Below are 23,806 nucleotides of genomic sequence, written 5' to 3'. Positions count from 1 at the left end.
TCTTCTGGTGTGTCTGAAGACAGCTATAGTGTACTCACATACATTAAAAAACAATTCTTAAAAAAAAAAAGGTTTGTGCAATCACAGCTGGCTTTCAAAGTTTAGGTATTTTCACAGACATTGCCACAATAACGCCGGTTCCATTTGAAGACATTTTCACCCCTCAAAACATCTGTGTTTCTCATTTATACCTACAGCCCTCCCAGGCTTAAGCAACCAGCTTTGTCTACACTGGACACACCACGATGCAGTTGGAATCATATTAATGTCACTGTCTAGGGTTCTTGGAAGAGTTTGTTTTTCCTCTTCCAGGTAAAGAATTGAAAGGTAGCTGGGCAGGGTGGCACAGGCCTTTAATCTCGGCCCTCAGAGGGCAGAGGCAGGTAGATGTTTGAGTTCAAGGCCAGCCTGATCTACAGAGTGAGTTCCAGGACAGCCGGAGCTACAAGAAACCCTGTTTTGAAAAGGCAAACAATCAAACAATAAGTACCAGAGAAAATATCAGACACAGCAAACTGGATCAACTGGTGAAAAAATACTTTTAATATGAGTGAAGAAACACAAACACACACACATATGGAGCGCTTAGCACTGTAACCTTAATTTTTTCAAAACATTTTTTTAGGGGGCTGGAGAGATGACTCAGCGGTTAAGAACATTGCCTGCTCTTCCAGAGGTCCTGAGTTCAATCCCCAGCAACCACTTGTTGACTTATAACTATCTATAATGAGATCTGGTGCCCTTTTCTGGCCTGCATACAGAATGCTGTATACATAATAAATAAACAAATCTTAAAAACTAAACAAGGGGGGACTGGTAGATGGCTCAGCAGTTAAGAGCACTGATGCTCTTCCAGAGGTCCTGAATTCAGTTCCCAGCAACCACATGGTGGCTCACAATCATCTGTAATGGGATCTGATGCCCTCTTCTGGTGTGTCTAAAGACAGTGTACTCACATACATTAAATAAATAAATATTTAAAAACAAGACAAAACAAACAAAATTCCTATTTAATGCTTTAATCTCCCTTGTAGCCCACCACTCAACAAAGAAAGAATATGGGACCCCAGGAGTGAGGAAGGGAGGGGACTGTGGAACTGTTTAGAAATGCTGTTTTGGAGGAACTCTTGTCTGTGCTGTCTGGAAATCATCAGCCTTTCAGTTCACCGGTCGTCGTCAGTGGCAGTTAGATTCTCTCCCAAACACCACATGGATACCACAGCAGTTCGGTTGGAGTAGAGTAGGGATAACCAAACAGAAATCACCTAGCAAGGACAGCCCCACCCCCCCCACTCCCCCTACCCCCGCATCTCTGTTTTGTAATGATATAATCAGTTTAGGCTGGCTCACACAAAGCCATTTTGTGTGAATGAGAGTAGATGGATCAGAAGAATTTGTGTATTATTAGGCTTTGAGTATTGTTATCATTGGGGGTGCACATGTGGCCTTGTAGCAGATCTGGTACTGATAAATCCAAATGAAGGTGAGGGCTTGTCCCAAAGCTGGGCAAGCATTACAGGTTGAAGCCAGGGCTTTTGGTAGTATTTTGGTTGGTGTGTGTGTGTGTGTATTTATTTATTTGACTTTTGAGACAAGGTGTCTGTATGTAGTCTTGGCTGGCCTGGAACTTAATATATCTATCAGCCTGGCCTCAAATCACAGATCACAGACATGAACTTTTGCCTCCCAAATGCTAGGATCAAAGACACACACCATCATGTTTGGCTGAAGCCAAGAGGGAGCCCTCAGGAAGCTTTTCTTCTTCCTCTTCTTGTAGTGCCCGCTCAGCTTTGGTCATGGTCAATAATGACACACTCTGATGTTTAAGCTTCCTTTTGCCAGGAAGCACCTACCGCTCCTTCACCTAGAAGCTCAGAGGCTGTAAGCACCAGCCTGGCTCGGTCCCTTCCTCCCACTCCGTGGCAGAAGTTTTCTCCCAGCCAGCGCTGAGCTGAACATTTGGCGATGAATGCGTTCTACAGGCAGACATGTGGTATCTTCACAGGGAGTCCTTGGGGGCTGAATGGCAGCCTCTCCTTCCACACCTCAGATATCTTGCTTCATCCCACTCCTTCTAAATCAGGCCCTCAGTGGATGTTTAGTACTTGATAAGGCAATGTTCTGTGGGGGAAAAGATGGAGAGAAGGCAGGATGAAGGAGGCTCCATTGTACCATAAGGACAGGAGCCTAATAGGGCCGTGTTTACTACTTATCTGCTGTTAGAGACCCCAGCAAGTCCCCCTGAGTCTAAGGAATCAAACAGCTCTGTAGAAGAGGGTTTTTAGAGACCAGAATTTCAAGTCTGACTGGAGTCCAACAGGACTTTACTCCTTAGACCGCATTCCTGGTCTGAGATGAGGGCAAAGAACACAAGCAGGGACCCTTCCTGGTCATCCCCACAGAAGGGGAACTGGTAAATCAGACCTGCCTGAGAATGACTTAAACTGGGGTCAGGGTTGGGAGTGGGTGGGTGGGGTGGTTGGGTCCACAGACAGGGCAGAGCATGGCAGCAAGAGCTTACCTTATGGGGGTCAGGAAGAGAGGAAATGTGAAGAAAAGGCTTTGTGAAAGGGTAATTCTCTCTAGGCTCTGAGTGATTCACTTATCCCAAATAAGTGTCAGCTTCTATAGATCCTCTACTTTCTAACAGCCCATTTACTTTTTTTCCTTTTTCTTTAGTTCTTTTAATTCTTCTCTATTTCAATTTTAAATCCATCTATGAGCTGCACTGAGAGAGGCAGAACCCTCAATAACCAAAGACTTCTCCAAATTCCTCCTTCCAACGCTGTTGTACAGGGATCCTTCCAGGAGGACACTTTCCACCCAAACAATAGCAGGATGCTGTTTGCAGCTGATGCTGTCTTTGGGTGGAAAGGCAGGCAGTGCCCTGAGAGAAGCCGCGTGATGGATCCTGAGGACTTTGGAGTAATGGGGAGGAGGGGTAGAGTCATCTCATACCTAAGCCTGACCAGCAGCTGTCTACTTGCTTTATTCTCAAAAACTTGTAAATATTTCTTTGCCTCCGTCCTGCTTTGGAGAGCAGAAGAGTCAGTTGAGATTTGTTGTTGTTGTTGTTGTTGTATTTTGTTTTGGTTTTTTGTCTTGTGATTATTAGAGATTAAAGGGGGAAAAAAAGCACTGAAGAAATAGATATATGAGTCTATTCTGACTTTGCTGTGGAGTTTAAGAAATCTTCCTGGGCTGGAGAGATGGCTCAGTGGTTAAGAACACTGACTGTTCTTCCAGAGGTCCTGAGTTCAAATCCCAACAACCTCATGGTTGCTCACAACCATCTGTAATGGGATCTGATGCCCTCTTCTGGTGTGTTTGAAGATAACTATAGTGTATTTATATATAATAAGTAAATCTTAAAAAAAAAAAAAACAAAACAAAACAAAAAAAAACCTTCCTGATTTGGGCCCTAGAAATTAAGAGCACTTGCTGCTTCTGAAGAAGAGTTCAGTTCCCAGCACCTACCTGGTACCTTAGAATCTTCTGTAACCCCAGTTTTAGGATACTGAATGTCCTTTTCTGGACTCTGAGGATGCCAGACATGCATACAGTATGTATATACACACAGGCAAAACATTCATACAAATAAAAAATAAAAGCAAATACATGTTTAAAGGAGGAGGAGGAGAAGGAGTAGAAGAAAAGATTGCTAATCCTTTCCCAGATGGGTGGCACAGGTCCCCTTGGCCTATTACCCAAAGAATTCTAGCTGCCTGGGTTGGAGAAGTCCATGTATACCTACCTATTCCTGTAATATCAGCTCTCAGGAAGCTAGTGCAGGAAGATTGGGAATTTCAATCTTGCATAGGCTACACACACACACACACACACACACACAGAAAGAAAGACAGAGACAGAAAGAAAGAACAAAATATATTCTTAGCTTCTGTCCACTAAACAGGCATCCCTTACCAGGTATCCTGCTGGGAGGTAAGCCTGGCAGAGTGCTCCCAGGTGTCCTCATTAACTTTTTCTCTTTCTTGGTCACGAAGTCAACAATACTTAGGTGTACAATGTTGTTAACATTTCTCAAACTTAGGACTGATTGATGGAGACAGTACGGAGCCCATCACATGGGTCATTGGGTCACCTCATTTATTTCTCCACAGAGCTATAAGCAGGTAAACACGTGATTATGGTATTAGTTCTGAGATGGGGGAACAGAAGGGAAAGGGAGCGACACATTGCAAGTCCCCAGGGAAACCAAATCAGGCTTCCCAGGGCACCTTCTTTGTACACTTCCTACTTGTGTGGAATGGAGGGCCCTAATTAGGCAAGAGCACAGACATCTTGAATGTTGTGAGGCAGGAGAAGGATCTGGTAGGAGTTACAGAAAGGACATATATTAGGGCCAAGACAAAGGAACTAAAGTCCAAGTGTGAAAACCGGTTTTAGAATGGAGGCCTGGCAGTAGGTGAGGATGACGGCTGACTAGAAGCCACAGGACAGGGTCCTGGAGGGTGAAACGGACCGTGGGAGGACTGGGGATGAGAAATAAAGGAGACAGACATCGGGGACCAGAGGTCCTGCATAAGTTCATGACTTATGTCAAGCAAGCTTATTAAAAAGTACAGCGTCGGGCTGAATAGATGGCTCAGTGGTTAAGAGCACTGACTGTTCTTCCAGAGGTCCTGAGTTCAAATCCCAGCAACCACATGGTGGCTCACAACCATCTATAATGAGATCTGATGCCCTCTTCTGGTGTGTCTGATGACAGCTATGGCATATTTATATGTAATAAATAAACCTTAAAAAAAAAAAACAAGTACAGCATCTTATATGCTTTTGTGGAGGAGAGAAATGGTCAGCAGAACGCTAAGTCAAACAGTGTTGGCAGGGCACATAAGATACCTCAGACACGGTTGTTTTAGGACTGGTGAATAATGCCCTTCTGGGGAGAAAGAAAGGTTCCCAGGAACCCAACCCTTAACTCCTGGGAGGGCCAGGCTCCAGCCCCAGACTGTACTTTGCCAAGTCTGTTCCTGGATATGGACACAGAACTAAAGTTCCCTTTGTCCTTTTGTTGGGACCTCTGACAAAGCCTTGGACTGGTCCAGCTCCTGACAGACTGCAACAGGAAGAGAGAGAAAACATCCCTAGAAACTTTTGTCCGTAGGGTCCCTGTGGAGGCTGTGCCCAAACCACTCTTAAAGGGTTAGCACTGTGAACTATGAACTCTCCTGTGCAGATTTGCTCCAAATTGAATACTGAATTTCATCTTTACCCAGCGGCAGGAGGGAGGTAGTGGGTGCTAGATCGAGTGCAGGGGAGGCCCCTGAACAGTTTGCCTTTGTGTTCTGGCTTCTCATCTATAATTTTTGGGGGAAGATACAGAAAATCTCGTAGCCAGCCAAAGCTGCCCTTAAACTCCTGATCCTCTTCCTAAGTGGCTAGGACCACTCTATTATGCTCATTTGAAAACACGAGGCTCAGAGATTCTGCAGTTTGATTGAGGGCTACCCAGTGGAAAAGTGGCCTACACCTTTAATCCCAGCACGGGGACCAAGGCAGCAGCAGGAGGATCTTGACGTGTTTGAGGCTGGCCCGGTCTATGCATAGTGAGTTCCAGGCTAGCCAAGAGCCACATAGTGAAATCTTATCTCAATAAATAAATAAATAGACAAAAGTTGAGAGTCAAATTCATATTCTTCCCCAACTTTAAGGTCAACAGATGTCTCTAATATGCAGCAAGACTGTGGGCACCACAGAAGGTATAAGAGTGGCTTTCAAGCCAGTTGGTCATAGTTGAACTCAGTTCCTGTAACCTCAGTAGGACTGTCTATTCTGCTTTTTCATCTGTACTGTAAGTGGGGCAAAAGGGCCTGCCTCAAAGGTAGAAATGAGAAAAGCTGGGCATGGTGGCACAGGCCTTTAGTCCCAATACTCAGGAGGTAGAATTCAAGGCTGGCTTGGTCTATAGAGCAAGTTTCAGGACAGCCAGGGCTGCACAGAGAAACCCTGCCTCAAAAAAACAAAACAAAACAAAACAACAACAACAAAACAACAATGAAGGGCAGGGGAGGGGAGAAAGAAGAAAGGAAAAAAAAAGGGGAAACAGGGAAGGAATTAATATTCATAAGGCACTAGAATCACTAATTCAGCTGTATAGATAGTCCATAGTAGGTTGACCACTTGACCACCTCATGTTTAAACTTTTCTTGGCTCTCTGTCAAAAGTACAGAGCATGGCTCAGTTCTGTTGTCAGTTGTTTAAATGTAGCTTTTGCTGAAAGGACAAAAATTCACGACACTAGTCCACCCTTAGTAATAGGCCACTGTGTGGCTGATGTTTACTGCTTATGAAAAGAGGTTTAATGGAAATACACTAAGAGACCACAGCCTGAGCAGGAGAAATTGGTCCTGACAAGTGGCTACTATTAGCTGGGGTGAGGAGAGACAGGCATTCCTTTCTGTAACGTTATAAGGGCCTAATGTCTACTTCTGCGCCGGATGCGAGCCTGTAGACCTAGACAGGAGCTTTGACCCTGTTAGGAAAAGGATGAAGAGTGTGTGTGTGTGTGTGGGGGGTGGGGATATATGGCCCAAGGAGGTGCGGCAAGGCCTGGGGACAAGGGAGATGCCTCTGGGGGTCCCATGTTGTGAATCCCTTCCCCCTGAGGGACCAGCCACACGACAGTATAGTACAGAATAGAGTTTATTCAGGTCATGGGGGAGGTAAGAGGGTAGTAGAGGCAGAGAGAGAGAAGAGAGGTAGAGAAGTAGAGGAGTAGAGGCCGGCCATGAGATAGAGGGGGAAGGGAAGGGGAGGGGCAGGGTGGAAGAGCAAGAGAATAAGTGCAAAAGAGAGAGCAAGAGAGAGAGAGGAGGGGGCAAGCAACCCCTTTTATAGTGTCAGGTAACTGTTTCAGATACATAATCAACACTAGGGTTCTTTACTGGAAGAAAAGCAATATGACGAACTGTGCTCTGACTGGTGTGATGAACCGCGTCTTTAATCTAGCACATCACAGGCAGAGGCGGGTGATTTGAGTTCTAGGCCAACCTGGTCTACAGAGCTTGTTCCAGGACAGCCAGGGTTATATAGAGAAACTGTCTCCCAGAAAAACTAAAAAGAACAATGTTCTATTAAAGGGAAATAGTAACAACCCACGTTTAGGTTTATAGAGTATTTTCAGCCAGGTACCACAATTTCAAGTGGGGGTGAGAGGTTCTGTGACCTGTTCGAGGTACGAATCAAAAGGGAAAGGTCGTATATTGGAACTGCGCAGGAATGGGACGGTGGCCTGGCAGGGCTGAAGAGCTATTCAAAGGATAAGCGCCCATCCCTAAAGAGAACGCACAGAACGGCCATCCGCAAACTTGCTACGGAGATCCTCCTCCGCCCTCCCTGCTTACGTGCGCTCCGTGACTGCCGGGTAGCACGTGGGTACCGCTACGTAGGACGCATGCGCACTGTCGCCTCGGGGCACTACACCCCCACCTTCGCGGGCCGCAGAACTTGCCTGGTGCGCATGCGCATCCTGGGTGGGCGGAGGTCTGTTGAGCGGGTGGAAAGATTTCAGGGAGAAAGTGCGCGGGAGCGGGGCGGGAGAGTGCAAGTGCGCAGGCGCGGCCGGGGGGGGGGGGGCGGGCTGCGAGGAGAATCTCAGCGATCCTCAGTTGCTGTCGCATCCTCTGTCCGTCGTCATGGCTGCCTACAAGCTGGTACTGATCAGGCATGGTGAGAGCGCCTGGAACCTGGAGAACCGCTTTAGCGGCTGGTACGACGCCGACTTGAGCCCGGCGGGCCATGAGGAGGCGAAGCGCGGCGGGCAGGCATTGCGAGGTACGAGTGGGACGAGCGCGGTGTGGCGTACACGGCCCGCACCGGCCTGGGGGCCTCTCGAGAGGCGGGCACCTCGGGCGGCTCTCTAGTTGAGGTTTCAGCTGGGGAGGTGAACGCAGGGTGGGGAGCCCGCTTGTCAAGGTCACCCCGTTAAGTATGAGTACCAGGAAGAGGGCGCAGATGCCGCTAGGCGAAAATCTACCCTTCCGGTCCGAGCAGCCCCACCTGTGATGGTCAGGACCCTTTTGGGTCCCACGAGGGCCTGGGGCACATGGGGGAGAATTCCCGGTGGCATCAGTGGCTGTACCCGAGTTTACTTGAGGCTCTTGCCGATCATGGCGAAGCGGCAGCTCACCGGCTCGCCCTGGGTAGTTGGGGGGGGTGTTAGGTGAGGATGCCTAATGGCCTTCGATACACCCGGAAACCGCGTGCTTCTGAGAGCTTTGTAACTCAGCAGCATACTACAAAAACGAACCCAGGAATGTGAGTGGGTGATTTCAGTTGATGCTCTCTAACAGCCTTATAAAGCAGGCTGGTTTAATTTCCTTCTTTTTTACCTTTCTCAGTCCCTTTATTATAGTTTTAGAAAAGTGACTGGAAAGACTTGGCCAAGGTCATACCTATTCAGTTCTAAGCCAGTGTCCTTGCCCCATTTCTGGGTGGAGTAACAAACATGTAAGTGTGAGGAACTGGCGGGCTGGTGGCCAAGGACCGAGGCTGGGCAAAGGGTGGAAGCGTCCTGGAGATAAAGCTTGCCTTTGCCTATCCAAGCTGGCCGCCCCGCACCACCCACTGTTCTGTGATTTTGGAATGCTAATGAGGCAAATCCTCCCTGCAACCCAGAGAATACCTTAGTGAAGAGTTGCTTCTCTTGGTGATTAGGGCACATCATGCTCTTCACCTTTCTGACTTGGACATGGCAGCGGCTGTGTAAAAGGGTTCCTGATGCTTGCTCTAAGTGATCTTGTGTGTCTTGGTTATCCTCCTTAGTTTCTTGTACATTCTTTTCAGATGAAGGAAGACTCAGAACATGAAATCCTGATGCAAGGAAACGAGAATGCCTTGAGATTCATGGTCTGTGTAGAAGAGGCTAGAAAAAGGAAAGTGTTGGCTAAGGAAGCCATTTTCTTTAGCTCTGTGCCATGAAGTACTGTATAGGCCTGTGGTAGTTTGCTGACTGACGCCTAGTTCAGGACAGAGTTAACTGTCTCTGTTCTCTGCGTAAGATGATTATATGTTGAACTTGTAATCACAGGAAAATATTAAGACCCATTTCAGGCTTAAAAAATTGTAGCACTAAGTTTTAGAAAACCACATATAAGATCGCACATGGTGTTGCATACCTGTAATTTTTTTCAGCACCCGGGGAGCTGAGAAGGGAGGATAGAGAGCATGGGCCGACTTGGACACAGCTAGACTGTCTTTAAATAGGATGCAAAAGTTTAGCATCTCCCAAAGATATCACAGATGATTAAAGGATTAGAGAAGAGTAAAATGAAAATGATTGAGTGCATACTGTTCCACCAGTGCTACTCCTGCAGATTTCAGAAGGAAACTAGTGAGGCCTCCATGCAGCCTTCGGCTGAGGAAGGAAGGGATCCCTGGGGGTTGGGGAGTAATAGGAGTCCATGTCATATCCATTGTACCTTTGGCTGTACTTTGGTTTAAATGGAAGTGTCTCTGTGCTTCTGATCCTGTGGCATTCTTGCAGAGTCCTAAGGGGAATACAGCCTTGGGGACTGTTTGGAAATAATTGCAGAGGCAGCCTGTAGCATCTCATCATGGGAGCTGAGGCTTGTTCTGTGGGTATTCTCAGTGGGTGACTCAGCCGTTTGTTGGAGAACATTCCTCATCTGGTTAAGGAGAGTAAAGGATGTGATGGCTGTCAGTTTTCATCACCATGTGCAGAGGCTCAGGGGTGAGCTCTGTCTTCCCTTGTGGGTGGTGGTGGTTTCCTGGTATTAGTCTCCCTCTCTCCACAGTAGCTATTCTCAGTGGCCTCATTGTCAGTTGAATCACTAGCAGGAAATTTTACTTCATGTTTTTTTTTTTTAAACTGTTGCTAGTCTCAATATGAAGCAATGCCCAGAATAGTTTGTGGTTAATCTTGAAGAGGGCCTTGTGTGCTGGAGAAAACAGGAGTGTGTTTTGGGATAAGAAGAGGGACAGCTCCTTAATTCAAAAATATAGACAAGCCTAGCTAGCTAGCCTTGAACTCATGTTCCCCGGCTCCATCTATCTACAGAGCAGGTATTTAAAAAACGCTACCATGCCCAGCACCTCTTTATTTTTCCTGTTCTGCTAAAAGTGGGTAGAGAAGACTGCAACATTATAGGATTCTAGTGAAGACTAAACCACAGCTTCATGTGGGAGCAGCCATGAGCCCTTTAGAAAGGTTAGCTATGACTTAGAGTTTACATGTTTTTAAAGATTTATTTAATGTATGTGAATACACTCTTTATCTTCAGACACACCAGAAGAAGGTATCAGATTCCATTACAGATGGTTGTGAGCCCCGTACGGTTGCTGGGAATTGAACTCGGGACCTATGGAAGAGCAGTCAGTGCTCTTAACTGCAGAGCCATCTTTCTGGCCCCAGAGTTCACACTTTTGTGATCCTTTTTCATTAAAACAAAATTAAACCCATTCATCTGTTGTGTGTAAGCACAGGCCTCTACAACTGTGCATGCCTTGGGGTGCATGTGTTGGAGGAAGGACAACTTGTGGTCACACTCTCTCCATTGTATGGGTTCTGGGGATTGAACAAGGGTTCAATCAAAATGTTCAGGTGTAATAGTCTAAGGTTTAGAATAAGATGTATAGGCCTTAGGTTAATTGGTTAACAATGCGTTATTAGAATTACTGGATCCAGTAGGAAGTGTGCTGTTAACTGTAATATAAATCAACAAATTTTCCCTCAAAGGCTGCAAGGACAAATACTTTGCCAAATAGTTTTTTTTTTTTTTGTCTCTTTCTTTGATAAGGTCTCATATCCCTGGGTGGTCTGCAGCTACTTAGACTGGGCTGGCCAATAACTCACAAATCACCTACCTTTGCCTCTTTCATACTGGGGTTAAAGGTGTGTGCCACCATACATTGCCCAAGTAATTTCTGTATTAGAGACTTCTGTATAAAACACTTGTGGCTCACCCTTGGCACTGGTGCTTTTTTTTTCTTCTTTGAGACAAGGACTCTTTGTACCCTGGACTGTCCTGGAACTTGCCTTGGAGGCCAGAATGACCTTGAACTCACAAAGACCTGTTCTGTCTTCTCAGTACCAGGGTTAAAGGCATGTGCCAACATACCCGGCTCATTTGCTCTTCTTAATTTCTAGATGCTGGCTATGAGTTTGACATCTGTTTTACCTCTGTTCAAAAGAGAGCAATCCGAACCCTCTGGACAGTTCTGGATGCCATTGACCAGATGTGGTTGCCAGTGGTCAGGACGTGGCGCCTCAATGAGCGACACTATGGGGGTCTAACAGGTCTCAACAAAGCAGAAACTGCTGCTAAGCATGGTGAGGCACAGGTAAAGATCTGGAGACGATCTTACGATGTCCCGCCACCTCCAATGGAACCTGATCATCCCTTCTACAGCAACATCAGCAAGGTATAGTTAAATGGAGGTGTGGTCACTTCACCAACATTGGGTTAGCACATGGCCGGACTCTAAGTCATTTTAATTTCCAAGTCTATGTATGTGCATGGGGTTTTGCCTGTATATATTTATGTGCACACATGCATGCCTTTGGAGGTCAGAAGAAGAGATCAGATCCTGTGGAGCTACTAGAGATTGTTGTGAACCTCTATTTATGGGTGCAGAGAACTAAACCTGAGTCCTCTGGAAGAGCAGCACGTGTTCTCTTTTAATAGCTGATTATCTCTCCAGTCCCGGACTTCTTAAGTGTGTCATTAATCTTATAAATTATAATAATTAACATAACTTCCCATTGCTAAGCAATGACCTTCACTTGTTACAGGATTTATTTGGAAGTTTTGTTGTATCTGAGAGGGGTGCCTTCTTCCCACATATCTGCTGCCATACTTTATAAAGCCATCTCCAGCCTTCGTAAGCCAGCAGCAAACAAATTAAAGTGAATTGGGAAGCTTTGTTTTGTTAAGCCTCCTCCCCATTGGGAAATGAGGATGCAGGACAATGACTACTGATCCTCTTCATGTTCTGAGCTGCATTCTGGACCTTGGAGAGAGATCTTCATTAGTCACTTAATGCCTTAAGGTCAGAGCTAGGCAGAATTGGTACATGGGATGCAATTTGGCATAATTGGTAACCTTGGAATCTTTGTTTAGGATCGCAGGTATGCAGACCTTACTGAGGACCAGCTGCCCTCCTGTGAGAGCCTGAAGGACACTATTGCCAGAGCACTGCCCTTCTGGAATGAAGAAATTGTCCCCCAGATCAAAGAGGGGAAAAGGGTCTTGATTGCTGCCCATGGCAACAGCCTTCGGGGCATCGTCAAGCATCTGGAGGGTATGTGCATCTTACAGGAGTCCTTAAGGATGATAGAACAGAACTGTCAGCATCGGGCTGATTTTGTAGCAAGGAGGCCTCTGGGGAAAAATTGACGGTGTAGATGGACTTAGCGAAAAACTTATTTCTTCCTTTCTCAATCTATGGTCTGCCAACAAGATGTGGTGGCTTACACCTCTGACCCAGCACCAGGGAGGCAGAAGCAAGAGAATCAATGTGATTCAGGTCCTAGAGGCCCCAAGGACCTAGAGGTCCAGATGACTAGGCTACAGGATGTCTGAGAATATAGTCCTTCCTGCTTTCTACATCTACTTTTGTAGGGATATCTGTAGTGTAATTTTCTGCTCATCTTAGAATCGTCTCACTCTAATGCTATTGGAGGCTTGGAAAGTCATAATTGGGGGCTGTTCCATGGGGCACTAGATCCACTCTTAGATTAGATCAGAAAGGATGTCTTGTTTGTTCCTACTTAAGTGCTTTGCCATTAGTAGTTAAAGACTAAGTCTGAAGGGGATATGGACTCTTGTGACTGAAAATGGTGGCTCTTTTAGGTCTTTCCGAAGAGGCCATCATGGAGCTGAACCTGCCAACGGGCATTCCCATTGTCTATGAATTGGACAAGAACTTGAAGCCCATCAAGCCCATGCAGTTCCTGGGAGATGAGGAGACCGTGCGTAAAGCCATGGAAGCTGTGGCTGCTCAGGGCAAAGTGAAGAAGTGAAGGCAAGGAGGCAGACTCCTACCCGACACCCTCCCTGCCTGTTCCTGCCTCCTGCACCCTCCCCAGCACCTGCCACACTGACTACATCTTTAGGATCTTAAGTTTAAGTTGTAGCTGCAGATGGGGACCTGTGGCTCCCATTTTCATTTTAGTATTTTATCTCCTGCACCCACTCCGTTCATAGAATCTAGTCAGAATAACACCTCTGGGGTGCAGGTTCTTGGTCCACATCCAGGGATGGCTCCCTGTACCAGGAGAGTTGAGAGACAGTAATTATAGTTTTTCTTAGTTCTTTGTTTACTAAGGGTCTGCTTAGGAGGAAGTCAGGGAGGAACTGCACTGTGGTATGACCAATGAGAAGCTGCAGTCCAGTTTTGTCCCTGGAACCTGTTCTTCATTCTTCCTACAATTAGGTAACTGGGGGCGTAGTCATTCCAGTGGAGAGTGAAAGTAACCTCATGGTGATTTGAAAGACCCCACTTTCTCTCTGACCCTAAAAGAGCTGCTGGCCCTAGAAAGTTGGGATCAATCTTGTCAAGTCTGTATTACATTTACTTTTATATAAGAAAAGTATATATACATATATCAGCACACAAAAGCAACTCTTGAGGTTGCTAGTGGCAGTTGAAACAGTCCTGTGTGGTCACCAGAAAATAAGCCATTCCTCATATCAAATGGGAGGAACTCCTTGTACCTCTTGCTGTGTTTGGATCCCTTTGCCTTGTTTTGTAGAGGTGAAGAGCCCCTTGATCACGTCCAAGTTTTTGTCTTTCACTGTCTGAATCATGTTCCAGCTGCTTGACCCTACTGTGTGGGTTCAGAACTCATTTGGGCATAACAACTAAATCTCTTTCCAGATCAGTATAATAAAGGAGTGATGTGCAATAGTTTACTGTTCGTGCTGTATCTGTGGTCTGAGAACACCACAGCATTTAGTCTGAGGTGCACACTGAGTTCTTGTTTGACAGATGAAGGGTTTTAGAAAGTTAAAGGTGCTGGAGGTGGCTCAGAAGATGAAAAGGATTGGCTGCTCCGAAGGATCTAACATCCTCTATTAGCCTTGGACACAGTGCACAAACATAAACACAGGGTAAACACAAGTGAAAATAAATCTTAACCAGCCATTAAATACACAGATGTAAACAAAATCCCAGCCTTTTAATTGAGAAAGGAAACCAGTAACTGCTGGATGTCTAACATGGGTTCCCAGAATCTCTTGTAGAGTTTAAGAATAAAAGACTGGAGGGTTGGCTCAGTGGTTAAGAACACTTGTTGCTTTTGTAAGTGACAAAATCAAACCATGTGGGTTCCAGCACACACCCTCACAGCACACATATAATACATATATGCAGGAAAAACAGTAAATTAAGCATCAGAAGGGCTGAGAAGATGGCTCAGGTGAAGCACTTGCCATTTTTAAAAGGTGAAAAAAAAGGCAAGAACTGATTCTACAAAGTTATGCCATGACCTCCACCTATGGCACATGCACACAGCATAATGGAAAAGGGCAAGTCCTTTTGGAGTAATGGCTCCATGAATATTTGGACTGAAGGTGGAACTGGCCTGGAGGTGTGTCACTGGGGGTGTATACCTCTAATCTCAGGACTAGGGAGGCTATCAATTGAATTTAAAGCCAAGCTAAACATGAGATTCTATCTCAAAAAGCAGTAGGTAAGTCACAGTAGGTGGTAAGAACTTTCTAGACCTTCCTTGCAGTGCTGGGATAGGAACTACACATTATCAGAGCTGCATCCCAGCCAGTCTTCTATCCTGTTTTCTTCACATACTTGGTGCTAAGGGTTGACCCTACAAAGGCTGAATTATTAGCTATATTTCCAGGCCTGCTGTTTCTTTGTGATAGCTTTTCTTAAATCACCAGAGTTAAAACATTTCCTGGTTCACACCACCTGTCTTTCTCCACTAGAACAAAAGCTCTTGGACAGGAAAGGGTAATGTCCAGCTGGCACTTAACTCGGGAAGGAGGAGCCTTTTGAGCTCTACAGCATACAGCAAGATCTGATTTTGAGTGCTATGCTTTTGTATAATAGTTGTATAACTTGGGGAAAATAAGTTTTCTTTTTAATTTGGTTCTTTGAGACAGTTTCTAGTGTAGCTTTAGCCTGGAACTCCCTCTGTAGAACAGGCTGGCATTGAACCCAGAGATTGCCTGCTTCTCCCTATATGCTGGGATTCAAAGCTCATACTACACCACCTGGCATAACTTGATTATTCTAATCCTTGATTTATACTTTAAGATATAGTAATAACTGATGTTTTCCAGGTTCACTGAAGTAAGGAAATAAACGAAAATATAAAACTGCCACCAAGAAATTTAATTCTTGGCAGATTTCTAGGTGATATTAGGAAAAAAAAGTTGAATCAGATTGAAAATGTATTTTTTAATAAAAAAGACAGCAATATTTTCCCTTAAGAACTGATGTTTTATCTAGTACAAAGCCTAATATTTTGTAGATACCTGGTTGAACAAATCAGATACATAGCAAATATAATGACAACAATATTAGCATGTTCTGAGCAATCATGTATTTCTTCCTTAAAATAATTTGAAGATCCTAATGAGGAAACACCGAGGTAAACACCAATGGCAAACGATGGCAGAATGTTACCATTTCCTGACATTCAGACTGGCCGATTTTACTTTGTATCCAAAGATAACCCTAAACTCCTGATCCTATTTTTTTTTTTTTTTGAGATAGTTTTATGCAGCCCAGACTGAAAATTTTTTTTTATTCATTTTTAGATTCATATATATACATATATGAATGCTTTGCTTGCATGATGTAGACTAGGCAGGCCTACTCCCAAGTGTTGAGATTAAAGCCTTGTACCATAAATTTTTTTCTTCCCTTTTTATTAACCAATGGGCCTCTGGCTAAATATAACCCTGCAAGTGTCACAAATGTTGGAAACTAGACCAAAGGTACAACAGATCTTTCCATTTTTAGTGCTGGTCTTGAATTCTAGGACTTCCTTGAATGTGTTGGGTCAAGCTCAGCAGCAAAGCATGAGTTTAGCATGTGTGACGGCCTGAATCTGACCCTTAGCAGAGCAAACAACAAAACAAATGGGGCCTGCTTGTGGTCCTGTCCTGGCTAGTCCTTGAGATAAACTAGTTACCTGGAAGGAGGGAACCTCAATTGAGAAAATTCCTACATAAGATCCAGACATATGGCATTAATTAGTCTTAATTTTCTTAATTGGGGAGGGCTCAGCCCATTGTGGGCGGTTTCACCCCTGGGCTGGTGGTCCTGGGTCCTATAAGAAAGCAGGCTGAGTAAAGCAGTAAGTGGCACCCCTCCATAGCCCTGCATTAGCTCCTGCCTCCAGGTTCCAGCCCTGCCCTCACGGCCTTTAACGATAAACAGTGCTGTGGAAGTGTGAGCTGAAAAAGTCCATTCCTCCCCAAATTGCTTTTGGTTATGGTATTTTGCCACAGCAACAGAAACTTTAAGACAGGCCCTGTAGTTAATTCAATAAAAGGTATCTTGAGATGATTTTGCTATTCTAACCTAGATTGGTCTTACCCCGTGTTTCTCCCGCCTAAGCCTCCTGAATGTTAGATAGAATTCCAAGTGTGCCACATTAGGCATAATGAAACTTTGAATGAAAGAGACAAAAATGAGCTCACTTGAAGCCACATCCATGTCTGATCGCTGGGACAACATAGTAGAAACAGAATTGACCACTAACAAGTTTACGTCCGACTTCCACACGAACAAAAATGTTCAATATTAGCTTTTTTCCTTTGGACTGGAGAGGGCTCAGTGTGTAGAGGCACTTGCCGAAGTGCATGACTTAAGTCTGATCCCTGGAACCCATGTAAAGAGCTGGAGCAGCAGCACACATCTACAGGGACAACTGCCTAGAGCACACATGTAGCAGAAACAACAAAGATGGACGCCTAGCCCAGGTGCGGGCCGGTGAGATGGCTGAGCAGGTAGAGAGGTACTCGCTGTGCAAGCCTGCTGACCAGAGTTTGATCTCTGCGACTGCCAGAAAGGTTGCCCTTTGACTTCTAAACACATGCGGTGTCATGTTGCTCTATGGCAGACTTGTGCACGTGATTACACAATTTTCATTACACAACATAATTTAAAAGAGTGGCCATCTAATAAAAAAAACAAACAAACCAAGGTCAGCTAAGAACTGATTCCCAAAAGATGTCCTCTGACCTCCACACATGTGTGCCTGTACTTATGCACATGTTGTACACAAACATGGTACACCCACCGCAAATAAGATAAAAGTAAATAAAACATACTAATGTGCTGAAAGTTAGCAACTAGAGCTCACAAACCCAGAGCTCCCCTCCAGCATGGACAAAGCACACTGAACTTCCAGGTCCTTGAATGTCAACAAGAGCCACTCCCGGGTGTCTTCATGCTCAGCTCATAGCTTCCCTTTCTTCCTCCCCAAATTCAGGCCTTGATTTCTGATGTACACACGCTATAACACCTTCATGCTTACCCGATTCCTTCACAGTTCTTTTGGTCTTGTCACCAGTCCTTCCTTGGCCATCTCATATGTAGCATTCTGCCTCTCCTGTCAATTCAGAGCCAACGGTTCTGCGATACCCACTCTATCACAGCAACATTTTCAGAACCACTTGCATGCTATTTGAATCACCCATAGGCACAACAGTTTTCACTAAACATATGATGAGAGGTTTATTATGTAGCATTTAGACTGTCTCAAAAAAACAAAACACAAAAGCAGGTAAGATCAATGGCTGAGGGTACTTGGGGCTCACAACTTGTAACTCTGCGGAATCCAAGGCCCTCTTCTGGCCTCCAGAGGCACAATACAAATGGTGTACATAAAGGGAAACAGGCATACACATCAAACAGATAAAACACAGGATGGGTTGGTGAACACACCTGATCCAAAAGTCATGACACTATAGATTCTTCTCTCTGCTAAAGACAACAGAAGACATGGTAGCCATGCCTGAAATCCCTGCACTGGGGAGACTGAGTCAGAAAGATCACTGCAAGTTCACCTAAACAGTGACAGAATGGGCTGGGGAGATGGCTTAAAGGGTAAAGGAAATTGTTACCCAACCATGACCACCCAGGTTAAAACCCCCATTCATATGAAAAAGTTGAACCTGGTCTCAGAACACACACACACACACACACACACACACACACACACACACACACAGAGCAAGAGATAAGAAAACTATATCATTAACAAATGAAAGATTTTTTCCTAGTCATAGTAAAAATATATACATATTTATAAAGAAGACATAAGGTATTTTCAATATTACATGATTTTGTTTGTTGAGTGCCTTTTAAATGAGATCCATGATCCCAGAGAATAAAAACCAGTTTCCCAAAAATAGTGTTTCAAACAGTGTACATTTTCTTTTTGTCTTTTGATTGAAAGAGTCCTCATATGCCCTCAAACTTTGGCACTAACAATCTTCCTGTCGCAACTGCAGAAGCCTTTGGGTGTTCATTACAACATGAATATATTTTAGGCACACTGTTTCAAGGCTGCTAGCTGACTGCAGGTACCTCAGAAAAGACCAGACCATGGCAGCTCGATCGTTTTCACATGTGTACTTTTAGAAGCAGTTACTTCCCTCTTTGGGGTAAGGTAAGCTTAGGTTTGTAAGAACTCAGGCTGTACTCTGGCTACTTTTCGGAATTCTTTAGTGTGGGTCTTGGGGCACTGCATCTCACACCAGCTGATGGGAACCATCTGGACACCTAGAAGGAAAAAGACAAAGACTGGTGTTGGAGGTGTGACTCCAGATACTCTGCTGAGGTTCTTTTTTTTTCAGCTAGACATGACATGGCTTCAGCTGAAGAGCGCTTGCTTAGCATATGGAAGACCATGGGTGTTATCCCCAGCATTAAGAGAATGTTTCTCTAAGGTAAAAGAAAGAAAACTTACTTATTCCATGATACATGGGGGCAGTTACCTAGTCTCTGACCTTTAGGGGATCAATCTAATCTCAGTAAACTGAGCTATATATTACTCAACAATGGTGACATGTTCTGAGGGATGAGACGTCAACACTGGGCAAGCACTGGCATATACTCACACACAGTAAGACAGATACACCACTAAATGAACTTACCTGACTCACTGTGGGCCACCACAACTCCTAACTCATTTTCAGCAGTAGTCAACAGGTAATTGGACTGTGCATCCCCGAGGGAGATCTAGTCACACCGCACAGTGAAGGGAAATGAAGCTCTACATGCTGTTGCTTCTACCACCTAACCTCCCTTTTTTATACTTGTTTTTCTGACATAGTTTTAATTATCCCAGGCCAGTCTTGAACTCCTGCTCTTCCTGCCTTCACCTCCCAAGTACTATGATTACATGATGCCATCATGCCCAATTCCATTCTTCTTCTGATAAATAACCAAAAGCCCAGAGAATATAGAATGTAAATCTGGCTGGACAGTGGCAGTGAAGCCCTTTAATCCCGGTACTCAGGACGCAGAGGCGGTAGGTAGATCTCGGAGTTCAAAGGCCAGCCTGTCTACAGAGTGAATTATAGGACAGTCAGGGTTACACAGAGAAACCCCATCTCAAAAACAAACAAACAGCACAAAAGGATACAACTTTGGCCAAAACTATGTCACCTGGCCGGAAACTCTTGTAAATTTCTACCTGCAAAAAATGAAGAGGAGTAAAAGATACAGATTAGGTCTGCATGGCCTCAGTAACCACGCAGAGGAGCCAGAGGCCAAATTCTGGCTCTCATGCTCACACAGTAGGCACTTATCATCTCCCTAGCCTAGTTGTATCTTTCTTTTATTTACCATATTTGGCTAATAATTTTTAAGTGATAGTAACAGCCTAACTTTATTTTGGTCAACTGAATGAAAAACATCTACGGGAAACAAGTAGAGTGATCTAAATTTCATGTTATAGCAGGAAATGTATTAAGAGACAAGGTCATTGTAGTCCTGACCATCCTGGAGCTAATTATGCAGATTAGGCTGGCCTCAAATTCAAGAGGTCTGCCGGTTTCTGGCTCTGCAGTACTGGAGTTAAAGGTGAGTATGTACCACTACTAGTTGGCTATCTGTCTGTCTGTCTATCCAGCACTCTTTCTCTTCTATTTACTCATTATGTGTGTATGAATGTGTGCCTGAGGATGTCTGTGCACCACATGCAAGCAGGTGGAGCACTTGTGGAGGCCAAAAATAGGGTGTTAGATGCCCTCAAATTAAAATTACAAGGGGTTATGAGGCACTGTATGGATGCTGGGAACAGAACTTGATTCAGTACTTATAAGGCCAAGTCCCTAGGATAATAATTTTTAGAGCAAAATTCCTAAAGTCATAGGAACAAATGCTTAAACCCCCACAAAAACAAATGCTCAAACCACCAGTCACCAACCTTGTCTTTTTCAGTTGCTCGGATATCTTCCTTCCTAAAAAAACCAAAGAAAGTAAGACTAGTTATTGGAGAAGGAAAGAATAATGAAAGCAGACACGATAGGCCACACTGGGTTCCCAACTGCCCAAAGGATGGAGGGCCATCTTGGGCATGAATGACAAAATTCACCCTTTCTTGGACAACACAGAACAATAGCATCAATAACTCTTGGTGATGGAAAAAGTTACGAGAAATTCAAGGTCATTCTTGGCTATATATAGAATTTAAGGACAGCCTGACTACAAGACTTTTGTCCAAAAAACCAACAACAAACAAAAACAAAACAAAAACCCTAAAAACCAAATGGAATCCATAACTGTTTCCTTTCAAAGAAGCCACATAACAATCTACCATTTTACCTACAAACGTTTTTTTTTTTTTCTTACTACTTCTTTCAAAGACTGATTTCATGTGTGTGGATGTTTTGCATGCCTGCATATATGTGCAGCACACGCATGGCTAGTTGGTCCCTTGCACTGGAGTTACCGTGTGGGTAACCTGGGTCCTCTACAAGAGCAACAAGTGTTCTTAGCTGCTGAGCCATCTCTGCAGCCCCTCTACAACTTCTAAAACCTTGTCTTTCTTACAACCTTTGGGTTCAATCAATATTAAAGAATAAGGTGCATGTTTTGGTGCATGTCTCTAATCCTTGAACATGGAAATAGAGGCAGGACAATTTCTGAGCTCAAGGTCATCCAGGACTAAACATTCAGATACTATCTTAAACAAAAATTTAAAATAAAGAATGAAAAAGGTGGATAGCCGAAATGGCTCAGGGATAAAGACACGTGTTGTCAATGAACAGTTAAATCTCTGGAACCCATGTCAAAGTGGAGAGAGAGAACTGCCTTCATAAAGTGGTCCTGTTGTATGGGGTCAGCACACAGATCACATACAGTAATACGAAAAATGGGAGAGCAGGAAATGAACAACTCTGCCCGTCTACAACTCGGTTCTTACTGAGATAGGGTCACACACAGCCCAGGCTGTCCTTGAACTTGCTATCGCCAAGGTTTGTTTTGAACTTCTCATGCCCCTGCCTCCATGCAGGCAAGAGCCCCACATCTGATCTATGTGGCACCCAAGGATCAAACCAGAGCACCCCTTTGCTTTATTGCAGGAGAAGGAACTGTAATCGAGCCACAAATTCCAGCCTTGCTCACCATCCTCTCCCGTCTCCCGTGTGCTGAGGCAAATGTAAACATATCTTCCTCTTACCGGATAGTTCCTCGAAAAGCATTCTTAAGTGGTGTGGATCCCACGTACAGGATGTGTACTTTGGCAAAACGTGAGTTGATGCTGGAGACCTAGGACACAGAGAAAGGATCAGCATCAGAGCCCCAGCTGCTGTCACTCACGGCCACAGAGCAAGTGAGGGATTCGTAGGATTTTAGCCCAAGTGAAGCCCAAGAGAGCGCTACTCAATAGATTTAAGGGGTTTTGTTTGTCTGATGTAATGAGTGTTTGTCTGCATGTATGTACATGTACCACGTGAGTGCCTGGTTGTCTACAGAGGGGGTTGGATCTCCTGAAACTGAAGTTATGGATGATTGTGAACTGCTATGTGGGTGGGTGGGTGGGGGCGACTAAACTCAGGTCCTCTGCAAGAGCAGTAAGTGCTCTTAGGTACTAAGCCCTCTTCCAGCCCTTCATTTCATTTCAAAAAATTATATTCATGTGTGTCTGTATTCAGAATATGCACTTTCGTGCAGGAACCCATGGAGACTAGAGGTGTAATATCCATTGCCCACAAAATGCTTTCACAGATAGCTCACCTGCTCAGAGTAGATGCTGGGAACCGGAAACAGCAAGTCCCCTTAACCCAAGAGCCATTTATCCAGCCAATTGTAAGAAAGCTAACACCTATTTTTGTCTAGAACATGCCTATGGGCTAAAAGCCACAGTGGCTACCTGATAATGTACTTAACAGTACCGATTTTAAAAAGTACTCAGCAACCCTAAATTCGGTGTGGTGTTGTGAACTGTCTGATACAACCCTACAACAGAGGTTGAGACAGGAGAGTCTCTAGTTCAAACCAGTTTGTTCTACATTCCAAGTTGCCAGCCTCAACAACTCCGCCTCATTTGTCCCTCTTCCTGATCCTCCAGACACAGTTTCTCTGTGTAGCCCTGGCTGTTCTTGAACTTGGAAATGTGCCTGTCTCTGCTTCCCAAGTGCTGGGATTATAGAGTGCTTCTCTAGGAAGCCCTGGCTGTCTTGGAACTACTCTCTCAGTAGTCCAGGCTGGCCTCAAGTATCCATCTGATTATGCCCCCTGAGCACTGGGATTAAAAGTGTGAGTCAATATATCCATCCCTGAAATTTGACTTTTTAGCAAAAATAAACTTAAACAGCCCTATCTAGCAAGGGACTGCTGAATTAAGCAGTAGACCATGACAGTTGTAGAATCGTGATCCAAACATAAGGAGTAGGACCGGCTTACCTTACAAGTGACAACAGCTCCCACATCTGGGAGTAACTGGGACTCTGTCTCTCTCATCACTGATACCACAGGAAGCTGTGGAGAGAATACAAGGTCAGTGTACTGGCCAAGTAAGCCTTAGGTAAAGATGATTGAGGTCTGAGAATAATACAGGAGCATCTTACAACAGTTAAGGCCACAAGGGCAGGTAGACTGTAGATTAGTTTACAGCCCATAGCAGAGGACACTGGTCATTTTAGGAAATAAAGAGAATCAGAGGCTATTAGAATTAGGCTGCCAAGTTTAACATGATCATCCTGATTAGTTCTAAATTATTTCATACTCTCTTGGTATAAATCCTATTGCTTATAATTATGAGTATTCTTATAATTATGAAGATGCTATACTTTTATTTTTACTTCGTATGACAGTGATCTAAGCCAGATCAACCTAACTAGTGTGCAGCGGGTGCGCTTTTAGCATAGCGCAGGGATCACGCTGGAAGAAGCCCGGAGACCAAAGCGTTCTGCTGCTGAGCCTCCAAAGACGCGTCTGCCCGGCAGTGCCTATGCCCAAGGGCCAGAATTCAGTGGTAGCGTGAGAGGGAACGCGCGATGGGTAGCCGCATCCTTTACCGCGCCATTCTCACTGGTCTTCGTCAGGCAGCCAGCCAGAGACGAAAAGATGTAGCCGTGTCGGGTGTAGGTGCCGCTGCCGGGGCTGCCTTCCTCCAAGTTACACAGACGTTCACCTGCAGAAGACATGCTGCCTCAGCCACGGGCTCCCAGAAACTGGTTGCCACGCAGCCTGGACCTGCGTGCAGAGACCACTTACTTACCGGGGATGCAGTACCTCACAGGTGGTGCCATGCTTACCACGGTCCACAACCCGGATGAGAACTAAGACGACTTCTCATTGGTCAGCTAGAGAAGCGACCTCGCAGTTACAA

The 23,806-nt window shown here is 44.8% G+C and overlaps 2 protein-coding genes across 2 annotated transcripts; one reads left to right on the top strand and one right to left on the bottom strand.

Annotated features, from left to right (window-relative positions):
* The first annotated feature begins 7,608 nt into the window (after positions 1 to 7,608).
* Positions 7,609 to 13,901, top strand: PGAM1 (phosphoglycerate mutase 1). Its single transcript, XM_080910890.1, has 4 exons — positions 7,609 to 7,797; positions 11,132 to 11,406; positions 12,105 to 12,285; positions 12,837 to 13,901. The coding sequence occupies exons 1-4, from the start codon at positions 7,659 to 7,661 to the stop codon at positions 13,004 to 13,006; spliced, it is 765 nt and encodes a 254-aa protein (XP_080767016.1). The 5' UTR covers positions 7,609 to 7,658; the 3' UTR covers positions 13,007 to 13,901.
* A 3,797-nt stretch (positions 13,902 to 17,698) lies between these two features.
* EXOSC1 (exosome component 1) lies at positions 17,699 to 23,757 on the bottom strand. Its single transcript, XM_080912473.1, has 8 exons — positions 23,696 to 23,757; positions 23,493 to 23,608; positions 22,879 to 22,953; positions 21,653 to 21,741; positions 20,396 to 20,429; positions 19,610 to 19,660; positions 19,119 to 19,203; positions 17,699 to 18,744 (listed from the first exon to the last, which is right to left on the bottom strand). The coding sequence occupies exons 1-8, from the start codon at positions 23,724 to 23,726 to the stop codon at positions 18,638 to 18,640; spliced, it is 588 nt and encodes a 195-aa protein (XP_080768599.1). The 5' UTR covers positions 23,727 to 23,757; the 3' UTR covers positions 17,699 to 18,637.
* Positions 23,758 to 23,806: the final 49 nt, after the last annotated feature.

The sequence above is a fragment of the Micromys minutus genome (assembly GCF_963924665.1).
Source record: "Micromys minutus genome assembly, chromosome: 2".
Classification (NCBI taxonomy): Eukaryota; Metazoa; Chordata; class Mammalia; order Rodentia; family Muridae; genus Micromys; species Micromys minutus.
Note: the sequence above shows the minus strand (reverse complement) of the source record. Positions and strands in the feature narration are given on the sequence as shown.